This window comes from Dryas octopetala, chromosome 9 (assembly GCF_963921425.1).
Source record: "Dryas octopetala chromosome 9, drDryOcto1.1, whole genome shotgun sequence".
In the NCBI taxonomy this organism is placed as follows: domain Eukaryota; kingdom Viridiplantae; phylum Streptophyta; class Magnoliopsida; order Rosales; family Rosaceae; genus Dryas; species Dryas octopetala.
Genome location: NC_141374.1, coordinates 12,160,074 through 12,179,367, shown reverse-complemented (window position 1 = coordinate 12,179,367; position 19,294 = coordinate 12,160,074). Strand labels below are relative to the sequence as shown.

The 19,294-nt window shown below is 36.4% G+C and overlaps 2 protein-coding genes, 1 long non-coding RNA gene and 1 pseudogene across 4 annotated transcripts; all 4 read left to right on the top strand.

Moving 5' to 3' along the window:
- Nucleotides 1-831: 831 nt before the first annotated feature.
- Nucleotides 832-4,731, top strand: LOC147274168 (uncharacterized). 2 transcript variants are annotated; one of them, XM_086256543.1, is made up of 6 exons: nt 832-932; nt 1,233-2,595; nt 2,871-2,951; nt 3,060-3,237; nt 3,809-4,140; nt 4,309-4,731. In XM_086256543.1, exons 2-6 carry the CDS (start codon nt 1,276-1,278, stop codon nt 4,390-4,392), a joined length of 1,995 nt encoding a protein of 664 aa, XP_086112669.1. In that variant the 5' UTR covers nt 832-932; nt 1,233-1,275; the 3' UTR covers nt 4,393-4,731. The 2 variants fall into 2 exon arrangements, with proteins under 2 accessions (XP_086112669.1, XP_086112668.1); XM_086256542.1 differs by having other exon boundaries at nt 2,868-2,951.
- A 2,173-nt stretch (nt 4,732-6,904) lies between these two features.
- Nucleotides 6,905-8,852, top strand: LOC147274167 (uncharacterized). The gene is made up of 3 exons (XR_015124156.1): nt 6,905-6,965; nt 7,976-8,194; nt 8,717-8,852. It is a non-coding gene; the product is annotated as an uncharacterized LOC147274167 (long non-coding RNA).
- A 617-nt stretch (nt 8,853-9,469) lies between these two features.
- LOC147274166 (methylenetetrahydrofolate reductase (NADH) 2-like) lies at nt 9,470-11,321 on the top strand. Its single transcript, XM_086228312.1, has 5 exons — nt 9,470-9,541; nt 9,829-9,909; nt 10,011-10,188; nt 10,738-11,069; nt 11,238-11,321. The coding sequence occupies exons 1-5, from the start codon at nt 9,470-9,472 to the stop codon at nt 11,319-11,321; spliced, it is 747 nt and encodes a 248-aa protein (XP_086084438.1).
- Nucleotides 11,322-11,394: 73 nt separating this feature from the next.
- LOC147274165 (inositol oxygenase 4-like) lies at nt 11,395-15,549 on the top strand (annotated as a pseudogene).
- The last annotated feature ends 3,745 nt before the right edge of the window (nt 15,550-19,294 follow it).

Sequence of the window (19,294 nt, the reverse complement as noted above, 5' to 3'; positions counted from 1 at the left end):
CCACCATGCGCCCCTTAATCCTTGCTCATACCATACGCGCCGTCGCAAAATCCACTCTCATCCTCCTCTACCGCTGCCTCGGCCCACTTCTGCAAGTCAAAGTCCAAGTCTAACCCATCTCATCCAAATTGAAGCCCAGTACCTGATATTGAGTCGACGTCCCAATGACGAACCCGCTCATGTCCACGCTAGCCATGACCGACGATTCGGAGTTCGAGAACGAGAACCTACAGCTTTCCTTGTTGCCGTTGATGTTGACGTAAGACGACGGGGCGGGGTGGGGCTAAGTAAGGGGGAGAGCATGGGTCTGGCTTGGGTAAGGAGGGGTGGGGGCGGGGGTGGGGAGTGGAGGGGCGGGGAAGGAGAGGGGCTGGGCTGGGAGGTGCTCGGGTGGGGGAGATAAAGGTGGAAGAATAAATTTTTTTTTTTTAAGGAAGATGAAAATAATTTTTTTTTTATGATTCAAAAAAATTTAAATTTTTTTTATATGTAGTGAAAGACGAAAATACATTTGTCACGTCAGCATATGACGTTTTTATTAATAGAGAATCTAATAGAGGTATAAATTTGATATAAAATAAATGTTGGGGTATGCATTTTTAAATTTTTGAACTTGAGGTATGAACTTGAAAATCATAATTAAGTTGAGGTACTAAATTATAATTAAGTCTAACAAATATAATATTAATCTAATATAATAAATAAATAATGATGTGCACAAAATAAATTCGGCCACGTCAGATTACAAAAAACTCTTATTGCAGCCTTTGCCGGACACAATCTTTTCCCTTATTTATATTCATATAGTCATATAGATATAGATTATAAACGTAAGCCTGGGTTGCGGCCTCTTCTCTCTGCCGCTGCGCTACTTGAACATCGTTTTTATTTCAGATTGTTGCTGGGTTTCGATTTGGATTGAAGTATTTGTGGTACATATTCTGTTCTTCTTCATGCTCATTTTTTTCGTCCTTCTTCTGTTCTTGGGTTTTTGTTTTGCGATGCTGTGATTTTTTGGTTTTCTGAATTTTGATTTTGTTTTTGCGATTCAAGGTTTTAGAGTTTTCGAATTGATGTTGGTTTAGTTGTTTTAGATTACATGTTTTTTGTTATTCGTTTAGTTTTGTCTTGGATATAATGTTTTCTTCTTTTGATATATCCGAGTAACTTGTAGAATTTTCTTTGATTCTTACTGTTTTGAGTTTCTTTTTGTGTGATTGTTCTGTTTTCAGGACTTTTCCTACTTGCTTTTGGTGTTATAGTGCGTTGAACTCGATGGAAAAAGATATGTTTTTGTACTTGATGATGGTGGACGGTGGATGTTTCCGCCTATGTCTGACAGATATGTGTAAATGGTCGTGTCCAATCTATGTGGAGAAAAGGGTGCAACTCCCTGCAGGGTTGAGTCCTATCACGGTGAATTCCCAAGTTTTTCTGGTGGGCCAGCGATCGGATGTTTATTACATTGACTCAGTGGCAAGGGGTAGTGATTGTCCGCGAATCTGCCGCCCTCACCCGGATGATCCAGTTTCCAGCATTGCCGGGCTTCTTAATCACAGAAAATTTGTGGGTTCTCCTATCATTGAAACTCTTGAGAATAAAATATATGTTCTGGAAACACCACCAAAACCCCACCGGGGGTCAGAAACATATGGAGATGGAAGACTACCAGAATTATTTTTTAAGGTTTTTGATCCCTCAAAAAATGCATGGGAAAGTCTTCGTTACCCCCCACACCTCCGCTGTCCAGATAACTGGCGTTATTTGAAGCCGTATGTGTCGAGTCACTCTGCTTGGGGACACAAGCTTCTTGTTGGTTCTAGTGGCTTGCATGGATGTCTTAAGATGTATGATACGCGGCTTGAGAAATGGGTCCACCACCGGTATCGGAACTTGGTAGCTTTTGCAGAGGTGAAGGGTTTCTTTATTGCAGTGGAATTCCCTGGACGAGTTATTGCTTGTCGGTTGGATTCAAATGGAATGCCGGGGAAGGAGTATATGGTCCTGCGGGAACTTGAGCAGCTATTCTGCCCATTTTTATGGCTAGATAAATGTTTTATGGGTATATACGATCGCGACCATTTGTGGTTAGTGCATACTGCTATGGATACTGAAAATGATAGCTATGAGACACATGTAGCCGTATTTGAAGTTATCCTCTCCTACGACCTTGCTGGCAGTACAATCCCCTTTGCATGTCTCAAGGCTTCACAATCCTATCATTTGGCTGTGCGTGACTCAGATGACATTGATCATTCTGATAGGTTGTCTTCGGCTTTCGCCGTACTTCAGCATGTGAACAAGGATGATGGGATTTGGGAGAGAGAGTTGACAATCCCACCACAGCATCATCATCAGCATTGTTATCCTCAGAAACTCCAGGATTTTGAGCCTCTTTCATCTGAGGCTCATAGTGTCAAGAGATGGCGTTCTTCATCTGAGGATTCTGAGCCTCATAAGAGAGGGCATTCTTCATCTGAGGATTCTGAGCCTGATAAGAGAGGGCGTTCTTCATCTGAGGATTCTGAGCCTCATAATGTCAAGAGAGCGCGTCAGGAATCTTCATCTGAAGATTCTGACTCTTTTGATTATCAGGTACATATAATCACAGAACTTTAGTCTTGTTGCTTTCAATTTCGTCATGAACTTGGGCGGATAAATTTTCAAATTTTCAAAACAGTTTAATAGTTAAACCTTCCAATAATGTTCTCTCAAAGAAACAGTTACTTTTAACCATAATCCAATTTATTTTTGTTAGATTGAAGTTCTTAACTCCCATTTGGCTGAAATAGCACATGTCCTTGTTTTATTTTGTTTTCCTTTGCACTAGAGTTGGGTATGTATGACTTAAGTCTTATATTTCTCAGCAGTGCATGTCCCCACCTGAACCTCCTATCAAGCTTTCTAAAGAATGGGTTTTGTCATTGAGTAGTGTTGAAGATATTTATCAGGTGAAATTTCCATCTCATTTTATTTTTTCTTCGTCATTGCCAACAAATTATGTATATATATATATATATATATATATAAATTGACATATTGGAATTGCAATGTATCAGAAATTTAAGAGATTTTGGCTTGGAAAATTGAGAAGCAGTCCTTGGTCAGGACTCTTTGTGCTTCAGTCGGAGTGGAGGATTGAAAGAACACTGCTCGGGAGAATCAATGCAAAGGGCTTCCTTATCATCAACATCCAACCAGCAGTGAATGGGCAAAGAACTGATTCCCCTTCTTTTGGTATGTAGCAAGTGTGTGTGTGAGCGGGGCTTTATGAGAGTTTATTTGATTTTTATCATCGATAGTTTAACATGAATTCGTATCAAGAAAGACTTTAATATGAATCACTGAAGTCACTTAATGATTAAAAGAGTGTAGGTCTCGATGGAACCATAAACTGACTTGAACTTGATGAAGTACAATATAAATTTGATATGTTTTCGTTTTCCATTTGCGAAGATCAAATTAAGTTTAAAATGTATTACCTTTTTGATAACTATAGCACAACATTGAGTTCAGAAAGGTGATGATAGCTCCCATATTGTGGTTTAACCTTTACTAGTAGTACCATGCATAGTATTTATTTCTGTGAAACTGACCTTATGCTCTGCAAAAAGTTTGTCTTATTTAAAAAGATATCCATTTGAAAATGTTAAAGGTCTAGAGATTGAGATGGAAGCTCCTGATGTAATTAATTTACTAAGAGAACATCTTGCTTAAGAGTACTTCCCTTCCTGTCTCCCTCCCCTTACCAAATCTAGAAACTTTGCATATTTATCTAGACTGTACGTAACATATGATTTGTTTTCAGGATCGGGTGGGCTGCCTGGAGGATATTTTTATCAGAGAGCCTGTGTAGAATTTTTCTGTTCCAAGGAGAAGTTGGATGCTCTTGTTGACAAATGCAAGGCTCTTCCATCTCTAACCTACAATGCCATGAAGAGAGATGGGAGTTGGATATCTAATAAAGGTCGAGAAGATGTGAATTTGGTAACATGGGAAGTCTTTCCAGAGGGGACAATCGAACGGACTGTTCTGAATCATGACAATTTTATTGTTCGGAAGGATGAGGCATTTGAAATTTGGTCAACATGGGCCGGCTTATACCTTGAGTGCTACTCATCTAGGGAATTGCTTGAAAAGGTTTGATTTCTTCATTCTAGTCTCTTCTTGCCTTTCTACATAATAATTATGGTTTGATTGTTCAAATGCATGCTTATCACACAGCCCTGCGGGCACTTTTTAACTCATTTTTTTTGGCTAGCATTTAGTTTTGTTATGTTGACACGATCTTGTTCATGATTTGTGCAGGTGCAGAACGGATACTTCTTTGTCAGTTTGGTAGATAATGACTACATCCACGGTGATCTATTTGCTGTTTTTGCTGATTTCTGAATGAGCTCTTCAATTTCTTACAGCCACATTTAAGAATCATTTTGTATATACCTAACACCGATAGTTAGGTTACATGGCGTATTTATTTTGAACAATCCAAGACATGAGTTTGATCATGGATGGAAATGTCTATTTTGTGCATACCTAAAACGATAGTTAGGTTACATGCTGTATTAATTTTGAACAAACCAAGACATGGGTTTGATCGTGGATGGAAATGTATGTTTTGTGCATACCTAACACCATAGATAGGTTATGTATTTTGAACAAACCAAGACATAGGTTTGATCATCATGGAAATGTTTAAATGGCACAACTGTATTTATATGTTGTGTGTACATGAGTGTGTTTGATGCTTTACCTTGATTTTTTTTTTTCTTAAATCTGATTTCTTTTGGGTTTGACTAGTTGGTTTGAATTTTAATGTTCTTTTTATAAAAGAAAAAAAATGGATGACAATTATGTCTGAGTTACTGAGGTTTTTTCTGTCTTGGTTACTATGGTTTTTTCCAATGCCAGTGTCTCGATTGATTATCACGAATTTGACATAATTCTTTAATTACCATCTCTGTCTTGTTTGATGAAGAATATGTTTAACTCAATGCGTCTTATTTCACACATAAAATGTTAGATTCATGAACATAAAAGAAAATAAAGTGACTAGTTTTCAATAGGGGCTAAACAAAAAAAAAGTGAGGGAGGAGTATAGCAAGTTGAATAGAGTGGAAATGAGCATATGGGAATGCTGTGAACTCCTTCAATGAGGTTGTGGATGACAGTGACCCTAATTTGGTTGAACCCCAAATTGAGCACTTGTTGCAAACAGCTGAAGCTATTAGGAAGGACTATCCCAATGAAGATTGGTTGCACTTGACTGCTCTTATTCATGGTATATTCCCACATCAAATTCCTTGATTCTGAAACTAACGCTCTTCATACATCATAGTATTTGTCTCTGTGAGTTTGCCATACCCAATTTTCTTGGCAGTGTGATTAATCAACTTAATCTTGCATGGCTTTCAGATCTTGGAAAAGTGCTTACTCTTCCTAGCTTTGGAGGACTTCCTCAATGGGCTGTTGTTGGTGAGTATTATGTTTTCACTATGGATTTGTAATTGCCCTTTTCCCCTTTTGAGCTATTTCAATTGAAATGTCGAGGCCTCAAAAAATGCATGGGAAAGTCTTCGTTACCCCCCCCACCTCCGCTGTCCAGATAACTGGCGTTATTTGAAGCCGTATGTGTCGAGTCACTCTGCTTGGGGACACAAGCTTCTTGTTGGTTCTAGTGGCTTTCGTGGATGTCTTAAGATGTATGATACGCGGCTTGAGAAATGGGTCCACCACCGGCATCGGAACTTGGTAGCTTTTGCAGAGGTGAAGGGTTTCTTTATTGCGGTGGAATTCCCTGGACGAGTTATTGCTTGTCGGTTGGATTCAAATGGAATGCCTGAGAATGAGTATATGGTCCTGCAAGAACTTGAGCAGCTATTCTGCCCATTTTTATCTCTAGATAAATGTTTTATGGGTATATATGATAGTGACCATATGTGGTTAGTGCATACTGCCATGGATACTGAAAATGATACATATGAGACAAATGTAGCCGTGTTTGAAGTTATCATCTCGCACAACCTTGCTGGCACTCCAGTCCTCTCTATATGTCTCAAGGCTGCACAATCTTATCATTTGGAGCTGTGTGACTCAGATGACATTGAACATTCTGATAGGTTGTCTTCAGCTTTCGCCGTACTTCAGTGTGTGAACAAGGATGATGGTATTTGGGAGAGAGAGTTGACAATCCCACCACATCATCATCATCGGCATTGTTATCATCAGATCTTCCAGGATTCTGAGCCTCTGTTATCTAAAGATTCTGATTCTTTTTCATCTGAGGCTCATAGTGTCAAGAGAGGGTGTTCTTCATCTGAGGATTTTGAGCCTCATAAGAGACACTACTAGAAAATAGATTATCTACCACATCCATTTTACCACGGTCCAAAAAAGTTTGTGGTAGAAAATATATATCTACCACGATCAATATAAGCCTGTTATAAATAAAGTTATTTTATCACGGTCAATGATGGGTCCGTGGTTATAATAAGCTAATTTACCACGGACATTTAATGACCATGGTCTATAATAAAATTCACCACGAAAAATGAGCGTGGTTAACAATTTTAATAACCACAGCGCCTTTTTGTAATCCAGCACGGAATACGTACGTGGTTAATATTTTTAATAACCACAGCGCCTTTTAATATTTGACCACGGGAATAACATGTGGTAAAAATAATTTTTGTTTTTTGTTCAAAATTTTCTAAATCCCGCCTGCTAGCATATGTAACCCTTAAAGTTCTTTTTTTAAATTCAGATTTTTATTTTCATTTTCTTTTTACCCAGCCCCCCCGAACCTACGATTTCTCTCCTCTCTCGCCGATCTCTTTTCCCGGCGATTTCACTGTCGTCCGGCGGCCAACGGCGACGAGACCACTCTGGTTCTCCTCCGCCTCTCTCTCTCTTCCCTCTGACCGCCGATCACGGCGACGAGACCACTCCGGTTTCCGTCGATTCAGGTATCCATTTTAATCCTCTCTTCATTCTCTACGTGATTCTGTAATTGGATTGAGCTGTTGTACGTTGAAAGAAAACAGAAGCCCTGTTTTGAACCCACGGACACGCAGCCACTGTTTGGGACTTTTGGTGAATTTAATTTGATTATTGGATATCTTGTGGATGATGAGCATCTGCTCCAAATTGATGAACATATGTTAATGTTTTTCTTGTTTTGCTATGAACATATTTTGGAAACACTTTTGTTTCATCTCACAGATTTCAGATTGCAATTGGGCTTCAGACTTGTCTTGTATTGGTTTTTAATCATTGGTAGGTGATATTGAGCATATTTAAGCTTATGGGTATTTGAATTTGAGTGATATTTGGATTAGCTTTTTGCTGTTTTTATTGAGATGGGTTTGAGTTTGAGCTCAAGGTTAGACGCACTTGTTGGATTATTGCTTTAAAGTGTTTGGTGCTTTGTTGCTAAGATGCAGCCTGATCAAATGAAAAAGCCTTCTTGTTTGTTATGTTTCCTTATCAGCTTGAGCTGAATGATTTCAGATGTGCAACATGAAAGTGGTGATTTTTCTTCACTTTATTTTATTTTATTTGGGTCTGAAGTTGGTTTGGATTTTTAATGGTGATCAATATTGTTTTTAATGAGTAGAGTATTGGTTAGAGAAATGTGTTTTGCTGACAATGGCATGAACTGGAGTTTATATATTTTCTCAGATGGTATTTTGCTTCTTTCTAGGGGTTGAGATTTGAGAGCGTAACTTTGAGATGCTTGGCATAATATTAATAGCATAGGTTGTTCACAACTTAATCATTCCCTTTGTTGTTCATTTGCTGCAATAGCTATATGTATGCTGCTGCTTATGTTCTGTGTCTAGTCTTTTTTGGGTCCTAGTTCATCTGTACGAAGCTAATAATAATAATAATAATAATAATAATAATAATAATAATAATAATAATAATAATTCTATAACACTACTCTATGCGAATTGGTTTATGTATTTTGTTTCAGATGGCATGAACTTGGGTTTATTGGTTAGAGAAATATGTTTTGCTGCAATTTGTGATAATATTGACGATGAAGCTCATTCAGTGAGCTAGTAAGAATGAATGAGTTATGCCAACAGTATTCAGAAGCTTGTATAAAGCTGTGCCAGGAAATGGGTGTCAAGGTTGTTGATCTTTTTACTGCATTTCAGAAATGAGATGACTGGATGAACACTTGTTTTACGTAAGTTAGCTTGGTCATATTGCTCTCTCTCATTTTTGCTAACGCCATCAAGTTTGACATTTGCATTATGTTGCTTTAAATCATCAATTGCCCTGCCAAATATTTTAGTTTCATGATATATACCTTTTGTATACCTTTTGTATACTCTTTAATTTGCTAGTGGGTTGATTACTAAAGTGGTATTATATTACTGGAGTGATGATCATTGTTAAGATATCTATGAAATATATGCTTCCCATTTTCCTGGAACAGAGCTAAATGCCTAAATGAAGGTGTCCTTATGAACCTTACCTCCACCATAAAAAGTTATTTAACGGTGACATAAATCTATGAGTTCATTGTTTAGTTCAATTTGGGTTTATTGGTTATATGTGGCCTAAAGCTATTTGCATTGTTTCTGATAAATGTTGTAGGTTAATTTTGTGAACCAATACCTCAATGTTTTTATATTAAAGGTAGACAAAATATCCATTTGAGGAAATTACTTCAACTAAACTTTTAAGCAGTGTGTGGTTTTTGCAGGACCCATCATTTAAACAAAGTAGCTACTGGTGGCATTGCCATATCAGCAATGAGCAATGCCTACTACACCAGATTTTGCAGCTTTCACCATCAAGTAAATTTTCTTTGATCCAATTACTGGTTACTCTTCATTTGCTTATCGACAAGGACAACGCCTCAAGGAAAGTGAAGCCTTCAAGTGATAAGTCCTTCACTGTTCGAGTCATACATTGTAGGTGATTTGTAGCTTGGTTATTTTATATGACTCTTTGGACATTAATTTTAGAAACTCTTCTCTAGACATTTAGTATAATTTTAGTTTTAGTAGTTTGGTATCTTGTAATACTTGACTAATTTTCTTAATGAATTTATCATTGCAATTATATATTCTAATGAATGTGTAATTTTGATAAGTGTTTATATATTTATTTTGCCCTTATATAGTTTATTATGATAAATGAAATTTAAAAAAATTATTTAAAAGATTTTATTTTTTTTAATGTTTATTTGACTTTCTTCACGGGCATTGGCCGTAGTTGATGAAGATAATCTACCACGGCCATTAACCGTGATATATGTAGTAATCTACCACATGTAGTGTCCGTGGTTGTATATGGTAATTAATCTACCACGTGCAGTGTCTGTGGTCAATGTTACGTTCAACCACGGATATTGTCCGTGGTAGATGACCGCGCTAATCTACCACATCCCAATACATAACGGGCGGCCCGTCCGTGGTTAATTTAAATCTACCACGGACATTGTCCGTTTTAGATGAACTGTTTTTTAGTAGTGAGAGGGCGTCAGGAATGTTCATCTGAAGATTCTGACTCTTCTGATTATCAGGTACATATAATCACATACCTTTGGTCTTGTTGCTTTCAATTTCGTCATGGATTTGGGTGAATAAATTTTCATAATTTTTCAAAATTTCAAAACAATTTAATAATTAAACCTTCCAATAATGTTCTTTCAAAGAAACAATTACTTTTAACCATAATCCAATTTAGTTTTGTTAGATTGAAGTTCTTAACTCCCACTTGGCTAAAATAGCACATGTCCTTATTTTATTTATTTTTTTCCTTTGCACTAGAGTTGGGTATGTATGACTTAAGTCTTATATTTCTCAACAGTGCCTGTCCCCACCTGAACCTCCTATCAAACTTTCTGAAGAATGGGTTTTGTCATTGAGTAGTGTTGAAGATATTTATCAGGTGAAATTTCCATGCATCTCAGTTTATTTGGTCTTCGTCATTGCCAACAATTATATATATATATATATAAAATGACATATTATAATTGCTATATGTATCAGAAATTTAAGAGATTTGGGCTTGGAAAATTGAGAAGCAGTCCTTGGTCAGGACCCTATGTGCTTCAGCCGGAGTGGACGATCGGAAGAACACTGCTAGGGAGAATCAATGCAAAGGGCTTCCTTACCATCAACATCCAACCAGCAGTGAATGGGGAAAGAACTGATTCCCCTTCTTTTGGTAAGTAGCAAGTGTGTGTGTGAGTGAGGCTTTATGACAGTTTATTTGATTTTTATCATCGATAGTTTAACATGAATTCTTATCAAGAAAGAGTTTAATATGAATCTCTAAAGTCACTTAGTGATTACAAGAGTGTAGGTCTAGATGGAACCATAAACTGACTTGAACTTGATGAAGTACAATATAAAATTCATATGTTTTCGTTTTCCATTTGCGAAGATCAAATGAAGTTTAAAATGTATTACCTTTTTTATAACTGTAGCACAACATTGAGCTCAGAAAGGTGATGATAGCTCCCATATTGTGGAAAGGTGATGATAGCTCCCATATTGTGGTTTAACCTTTACTAGTAGTACCATGCATATATAGTATTTATTTATGTGAAACTGACCTTATGCTCTGCAAAAATATTGTCTTATTTAAAAAGATTTCCATTTGAAAATGTTAATGGTCTAGAGATTGAGATGGAAGCTCCTGATTTAATTAATTTACTAAGAGAACATCTTGCATATTTATCTAGACTGTACGTAACATATGATTTGTTTTCAGGATCGGGTGGGCTGCCTGGAGGATATTTTTATCAGAGAGCCCATGTAGAATTTTTCTGTTCCAAGGAGAAGTTGGATGCTCTTGTTGACAAATGCAAGACTCTTCCATCTCTAACCTACAATGCCATGAAGAGAAATGAGAGTTGGATATCTAATAAAGGTCGAGAAGATGTGAATTTGGTAACATGGGAAGTCTTCCCAGAGGGGACAATCGAACGGACTGTTCTGAATCATGGCAATTTTATTGTTCGGAAGGATGAGGCATTTGAAATTTGGTCAACATGGGCCGACTTATACCCTGAGTGCTACTCATCTAGGGAATTGCTTAAAGAGGTTTGATTTCTTCATTCTAGTCTCTTTTTGCCTGTTTACATAATAATTATATGGTTTGATTGTTCAAATGCATGCTATCACACAGCCCTGCGGACACTTTTTAACTCATTTTTTTGGCTAGCATTTAGTTTTGTTATGTTGACACGATGTTGTTCATGATTTGTGCAGGTGCAGAACAGCTACTTCTTTGTTAGTTTGGTAGATAATGACTACATCCATGGTGATCTATTTGCTGTTTTTGCTGATTTCTGAATGAGCTCTCCAATTTCTTACAGCCACATTTAAGAATCATTTTGTATATACCTAACACCGATAGTTAGGTTACATGGCGTATTTATTTTGAACAATCCAAGACATGGGTTTGATCATGGATGGAAATGTATATTTTGTGCATACCTAAAATGATAGTTAGGTTACATGGTGTATTAATTTTGAACAAACCAAGACATGGGTTTGATCGTGGATGGAAATGTATGTTTTGTGCATACCTAACACGATAGTTAGGTTATGTATTTTGAACAAACCAAGACATAGGTTTGATCATCATGGAAATGTTTAAATGGCAGAAATGTATTTATATGTTGTGTGTGTACATGAGTGTGTTTGATGCTTTACCTTGATTTTTCTTTTCTTAAATTTGAATTCTTTTGGGTTTGATTAGTTGGTTTGAATTTTAATGTTCTTTTTATAAAAGAAAAAAAATGGATGACAATTATGTCTTAGTACGTTACTAAGGTTTTTTCTATCTTGTTTATTACGGTTTTTTACAATAGAAAATTAGAATTAAATACCAAATCTTAATAATTTTTTAGAATAGTATGAAAACCATATAATATTTCAATTGAACTACTAAATTTAAATGTAGTTTTTTAGATTAGGTCACAAACATGTTAGCCCTTTTGATTGGGGCCTTTCCATTTGGTATTTTTGTCTTTTGACCCACATATGATGGGTGTTAGTTAAAATTTATAAAGTTTTGACAAAATTTTAATTGTGACTGAACGACAGTCACAGTTAAGTTGTGACTGAATTGAATTTTTTTTTAAGAGAAATTATCTATATAATAAAACAGAACAATTTTTGAATTATCTCCGGGTTCGAATGGTTGAGATTGTTTCGCTTAAACTTAATGGTCAGTTATCTATTATCTATTAACTAATTACGCTTATCAAAATATTGGTGTTTGCGTAATAGAAAGAGCCGCCGCGAGTGCGGAGAGGCTAGTACTACAATATAGTATAAATAGATGTCAAAATAATACTTTTACTCAAAATAACACCTATTATAGTGGTGAGAGTTGTCTATTTCAATTTACCAAGACAGTCACAGTTAAGTTGTGATTGAATTGATTTTTTTATTTTAGATTTTAATACAATATAGTATAAATTAATATAATTTTTGTGATGTAATTTTATTTTTTATTTTTTTATTGTAATGGCATGTAATGTAATATTTGTGAATTCTAATACCTTTTACTTTATTATTTTGGTTGACTTTTCAACTAGTACCTAATCTAAAATGTTATTAAATTTTAATATCTAAACTGAAAAACTATTAAAATTTAATATTTAAAATCAATGAACCTTTTTTCCAATACGAGTGTCTCGATTGATTATCACGTATTTGACATAATTCTTTAATTACCATCTCTTTCACACGTTTGATGAACAATATGTTTAACTCAATGTGTCTTATTTCACACATAAAATGTTAGATTCATGAACATAAAAGAAAGTAAAGTGTCTAGTTTTCAATAGGGGCTAAATGAAAAAAAGTGACTAAGTTCCAGTATCTTATTTTAAATGTATGGGTATAACTCAATCCTATTCTATCCTCGTATGTATTAACTTTGGTTCTTATAAGAGAAAAATTACCTTTGGCTTGGGGAATGAGAATCTAATTTTACAAATTTAAGGTTGCCCAGTCCACTCCAAGTTGTCATGTGATTGGGTGGTTGCACGTGAAAAAGTATTATTAGCCAATTACATAGTTTTTATTTATTTAAGAAAAAAAAAAACAATTTTAGTACCTGGGTTTACCTGAAGACATAATGCAGAAACTGAGATCATTTGCAAATGTATTGGTTGAAGGGATTATAATGCAGAAACTAAGAGGCAGAAAACTGTGGAAGAATTCTACCGGTTGAACCACATTCATCAAACATATGATTTTGTAAGCATACATACTTCTTGATATATATTATTCAAAGAAATAAATGAAACCACAGGAAATTCGGATTCTGACATTTAGAATTCCAATCTGCAAATGCAGGTGAAGAAGATGAGGGAGGAGTATAGCAAGTTGAATAGAATGGAAATGAGCATATGGGAATGCTGTGAACTCCTCAATGAGGCTGTGGATGACAGTGACCCTGACTTGGATGAACCCCAAATTGAGCACTTGTTGCAAACAGCTGAAGCTATTAGGAAGGACCATCCCAATGAAGATTGGTTGCACTTGACTGCTCTTATTCATGGTATATTCCCCAAACAAAATCCTTGATTCTGAAACTAATGCTTTTCATACATCATAGTATTTGTCTCTGTGAGTTTGCCATACCCAATTTTCTTGGCAGAGTGATTAATCAACTTAATCTTCTTGCATGGCTTTCAGATCTTGGAAAAGTGCTTACTCTTCCTAGCTTTGGAGGACTTCCTCAATGAGCTGTTTTTGGTGAGTATTGTGTTTTCACTATGGATTTGTAATTGCCCTTTTCCACTTTTGAGCTATTTCAATTGAAATGTCAATTTTTCTGTGGCAGGAGACACACATCCTCTTGAGTGTGCTTTTGATGAATCCATTGTTCACCACAAGGTATTTACTTGGACTGTGTACATCTTAAATGTGATTATAATCATACAAGTTACACAAGTTTTCTATGCTCTTGCAGTATTTCAAGGACAATCCTGATTACAACAATCCTTCCTATAACACCAAGAACAGAACCTACTCAGAAGGATGTGGACTAGAAAGTGTCATGATATCATGGGGTCATGATGACTACATGTACTTGGTATGTCTTTCACACAATTCAAACATAAATCTTTGAATATAAATCAATCTGACATAGTCCTAAGTCTTAATTTTCTTCATCATAACTCTGATTTGGTTAACTGGTATATTAAAATCTGCAGGTGGTGACGCAGCAGGTAGCTGGGAGGGGCTAGCTATCGTGCTAGGGACGGTTCTTCCTTGAAACACAAAGAAAGATAGAAACTCAGAGAGTTTTGGGAAACAAGTTTACTTCAAATCTATTCAATAATACTTCTTGAAACAAGAGTACATCAATATATAGCAGTTCAGAAGATGCTATCTAACAGAAATGACAACATAGATAAAAGGAAACCTGCATAAAAGAATTAAAAGACTATCTGGCTTCTGTCTTGGGAAATTGCAAGTGGAGTTTAATGGGGTTGGGAATTCTAAGCAGTCACAAATAGGTGCAGAAGAGAAGAACATAAATCTTCAGAGCTTGCATTAAAGAACACTTATTGGCTGCTTCCTGGGGTTTCGAACTTCTTAGAAGGGAGGCTGTGCTGCCAGCTCTGCTTGTCCTGCTTGTCCTACATCAGGTGGCCAAGGAAAATGGAACAACTTTGCCTCAGGCTGGATTGTTCATCATCCGGTATCACTCATTTTACCGTAAGTACCATCACCAAATTCCCTTCCAAGTATGCAAACTCGACTTGACAATATTCTGGCCAAGGTGAACAATATTACAATTCCAATTTTATCATCTTGCAGCTTTACATAGGTCAGGGGCATATAAGCACCTTATGAACAAGGAGGATGAAGAGAATATGAAGTGCATGGCTCAAAATATTCAAGTAAGCTCCATTTCCAATTCTCATAATTTGTTTATATATTCTATCTGATATTGCGTCAACCAAACTGACCATATTGTGCTTATATAAATGTAATCTTTTGCAGCAAATATGACCTCTACATCAAGAGCAAAGTTGGGATTGATGTCGAACGAGTCAAGCCATAGTATTTGTCCCTCATTGAGAAGGTGACCACTGTTTAATTTTAATATAAGAAATGTATTCTTGTGCTAGCTACTGGCTACTGCACATTACCCAATTTCCCAAATAAAGAAAAAAGTAATTTCATTTGCTGAGGAAGGACACGTGAGGGGCGGGGTTCATGGCCAATCCAAAGCTGACTCACATACGAGCTCTGCGTGACCTTCCATTCCAACTCTCTCTCTCTCTCTTTCGGCGCGGATTCACCAAAGGTTCAGTTGTTTTTCCAAAGACCCCTGATGAGAGTTGAAGGGCCAATTGCTGTAAGAACCATTCAACTAGTTTCTTTATAAGAAATTGTTATGCTTAATTATTAATTTATATTTGTCTTATTATTTTAGGTGGTTCAGTTGCTGGAAACCCCATTCTTGAATCTTCTCAATTATGCATCATTAGTTTCTACAAATGCTGCAAGGCATCGTTTTGTTGCTGGAGAATCTAAAATGCTACCCTAATAGTCTGTAGCTGATACACATATGCATGGCTCAATAAAGCTATAATTCAACAAATAATTCATTATATTCAATGCTTTGCATAGAAATTCTTAATCTTTTTTCTTCATATTTTGTGATCCAAACACTTCTTTTCTTTTATGCTAAGTGTCCAAAACATCATATACTTTTTCACCAATTTCTTAGCAACCAACCAGAGTATAAAAATATCACTAAAATGAAACAATTTTGATAAATATACTACCAAAATAGAAAAATAAAAAAAATTAAGATAGATGAAGAGAGAGTACAAACCATAAGTGAGTTCCATGGCATAGTAGAGCGAAGCTCATTGAAGAGCTGGGTGAGACCCATCTCCGTCGACACCACCCAACTATCGCTGTCACCGTCGATTAGAGTCCGGTCAAAAGGAGCAATGGAAACCCTTGTTACAGTTGCTCAAAAGCAAGGATGGAAGCAATTATTTTCAGGACTTAGCATCAATTACTTGAAGGTTGTAAATCCTAGTCATTTTTTATTTTTTATTTTCACATAAACATCCCTTGTCTTTCTTTTAGGTAATCATGTTTTGGGATGTGTATTTCAGGTTGTACCATCTGTGGCAATTGGGTTTACAGTTTACGATCTTATGAAGTCCTGACTTCAAGTTCCAGCACGGGATGAAGCTGCGAAAAAAGTGCTAACCAACAAAAGAAATACTCAGCCATCCTCTCTTCACTCCTAGTGAAGGTTTCTTCCCATTATTCACTTCAAGCGACACTCTTACACAGATGATTGGGAGCTTTGCTTCCCACTCCATCACCACCACCACCTTTGCAGCTTGAATTTCTGGTGTATATGCGATTAATTAATGTAATTTTACCTTCTTAATTAATTATTCTCTTTATAATTTACTCCAAATTAATGGAAACCTTATTTTGGACACTGATTTTTGTATGTTGGTTGTGCATATATACAATTTCTTATTGTTTTCTTGCTTGACATTGCAGATACAAGTTATGTGGAAGGCTATGCGAATTCTTGCTATGATCGAGGGTTGCTCCAAGAATAATCGTCATAATTAATTATTTAATTAATTGGGTATTAATTGTTGTCTCTGCAATGTCTTGCTGCAGAATATATAAGGGAAAAGCTATGTCTTCCCTGTTATGTAAAAATTTCGATTCTGAATAAGAATAATAAGATTTGCCCAGTTATTCTATTTCTATCATTGCCTTTTGTTGTTCTTTTTTCTTTTTGTTAATGCGTATAATTTCATCATAGCATTCGGCCCATTTACCTGGATCGGAAGACTGTTTTGAGTTGTTGAACTTATATTCGGCTTGACCAAAGAAAAAACTTATATTGGGCCAGACAGGCCCACGTGCTTCAAATTAATGAGAAAAATTAAATAAATAAGGATAATATTAGTATTCTAAAGGGTTAATTTCATTTAAGAGTTAATTACACTTACATCCCCTGAGGTTTATCGTCTTTTCGCATAAACCCCTGGAGTTTCAATAATTACACATACACCTCTTAAGGTTTTAAAACTGTTGCATATAACCCCCTACAAGAAAAAAAAATAAATAAATTAAAAAAAAATATTTGTATTCAGGTTGTACCTTACACCTTGAATAATCTTATTAGGCTATTTAATCCCTTAGCATGTTTTTTTGCATAATTTCTCATCATTTTCGTCTCACTATAGGGGGTTGTATGTAACAGTTTTAAAACTTCAGGGGGTGTATGTGTAATTATTGAAACCTCATGGTGTGTATGTAAAAAGACAATAAACTTCAGGGGGTGTAAGTGTAATTAACTCTTTCATTTATATACCTCAACTATACATCACTTATTAACTGGGTACCTCTGGTTCAAAAACTTTCATTCGGGTACCTCAACTTCAATATTTCGTCAACTTAGTACCTCCGTTAGTCTGATCGTTAAAAAGACCGTTAAATGCCTACGTGGCGCTGACGTGGCACACGCGGACCCACCACTAAACATTGACTTGTCTTTAAAAAAAAGCCACATATACAAAAATTAATAAAAAAATAAAAAAAACTATTAAAATTATATAAAATTGAACCAAAAAAAAAAAAAGCCAACCCCCACCTAGCACCCTCCCTCCCCCACCCTTCCCCCACCTAGGCCACCCCCCCTCCACCTTCCCCGCCCCTCCCCCCCAAACCCAGGCCACCCCCCACCTCCCCCGCCCTTCCCCCGCAAACCCAGGCCACCCCCTCCATCTCCCTCGCCCCTCCCCCCCAAACCCAACCCCCCTGGCCCGTCACAACCCCCCTCCCACCTAACCCCAACCTCTCTCCCCCCTGGCCCGTCGCACCCCCCTCCCCCGAACCCAGTTGCACCCCCTCCACCTTCCCCGCCCCTCCCCCCCAAACCCAGTCACACCCCCCTCCCACCTAACCCCAACCTCTCTTCCCCCTGGCTGTGCAGGGGAGGCGGAGGTGATGCTGGGTTCTGGGCTTCCTTTTTCTTTTTATTTTTTATTTTTTTTTCAATTCAATTATTTAAGTTTTATATATTATATTAATTTAAAGGTTTATTAGTTTTTTATTAATTTTGGTTTAGTGGCTATTTTTAAATGCTAAGTTAATATTTAATAGTGGAGTCCGCGTGTGCCACGTCAGCGCCACGTAGGCATTTAACGGTCTTCCTAATGGTTAGACTAACAGAGATACTAAGTTGACAAAATATTGAAGTTAAGGTACCCGAATGAAAATTTTTGAACCAGAAATACCCAGTTAATAAGTGATGTATAGTTGAGGTATATACATATATATGTAATTAACCTTACCCTATTCTAAAATTTGATGGGTATGATTTATAATAATTTAGATGTAATAGACTACCCTTTCATTTTACATTCAATAGAAGAAAATTAAAAAAACGAATTTATGGAATCAAATGAAGCCTTCATAAGCTTGTCAGATCACCTCTAATAAAACAATATTCTTTTACCAATGAATGAATTTACCTTTTGTACCCAGGTGAGTTGTTTGGTGGTGTTTTGGGGTGGGGAAATAAAGAGAGAGATGAGAATTCAGAATTGAAGTAATGGGTGGTGAGTGGTTGTGGTATTTAATTGAAGTAAGGAGAAATGAGTAAATTGATAGAGATGAGACTGAGGCTGAGGGAGAGGACATGTGAATGAAAGTGATGTGTTTGTTTCTGTACTCTGCAAGTCTGCAGTCTGCTTTTTCTGCTTAAGCTGAGACGAGAAAGCCTTGGGCTGTGTTGGGCTCACGTGCCAAGACTTGGCTTTTCCCTCTTTTAAAACTTGACATTGTATTCTTGATATATTTCATGAACTAAAGAAAAGTTTCTCTATAGCTTTGTTCCCCTCCTCCAATTTCTCTGAGAGCTAATCTTCTTCTCTGCACCACAATATTGACAGTTCAAGCAAACCTCCTAACCTCGGCTCCAGGCTTCTTCAACTTGGCTGAGGTAGGCCTTCAGTCTCTTCTCTTTTGTCTTCTAAATCTTCTTCATGTTTAGGGTTTTATCATTTGGGATTTCAACTTCTTTAGGGTTTTTAACTTTTTGTCATTCTCAGAAGTTTGAACCTGAATCTCTCTTTCTCTTATTTTTGTTTTTTATTTGGTTTTTTTGGGTAAGAAAAAGAAAACGAAAAAAACATGATATAATGTTACTTTTTTACGAATTTTAGATAAATTCTAAACAGCCTAGACGAAGAAAATTACTGATTTGTAAATTCTCTGACTTTCTTTTGAATGCAATGAAA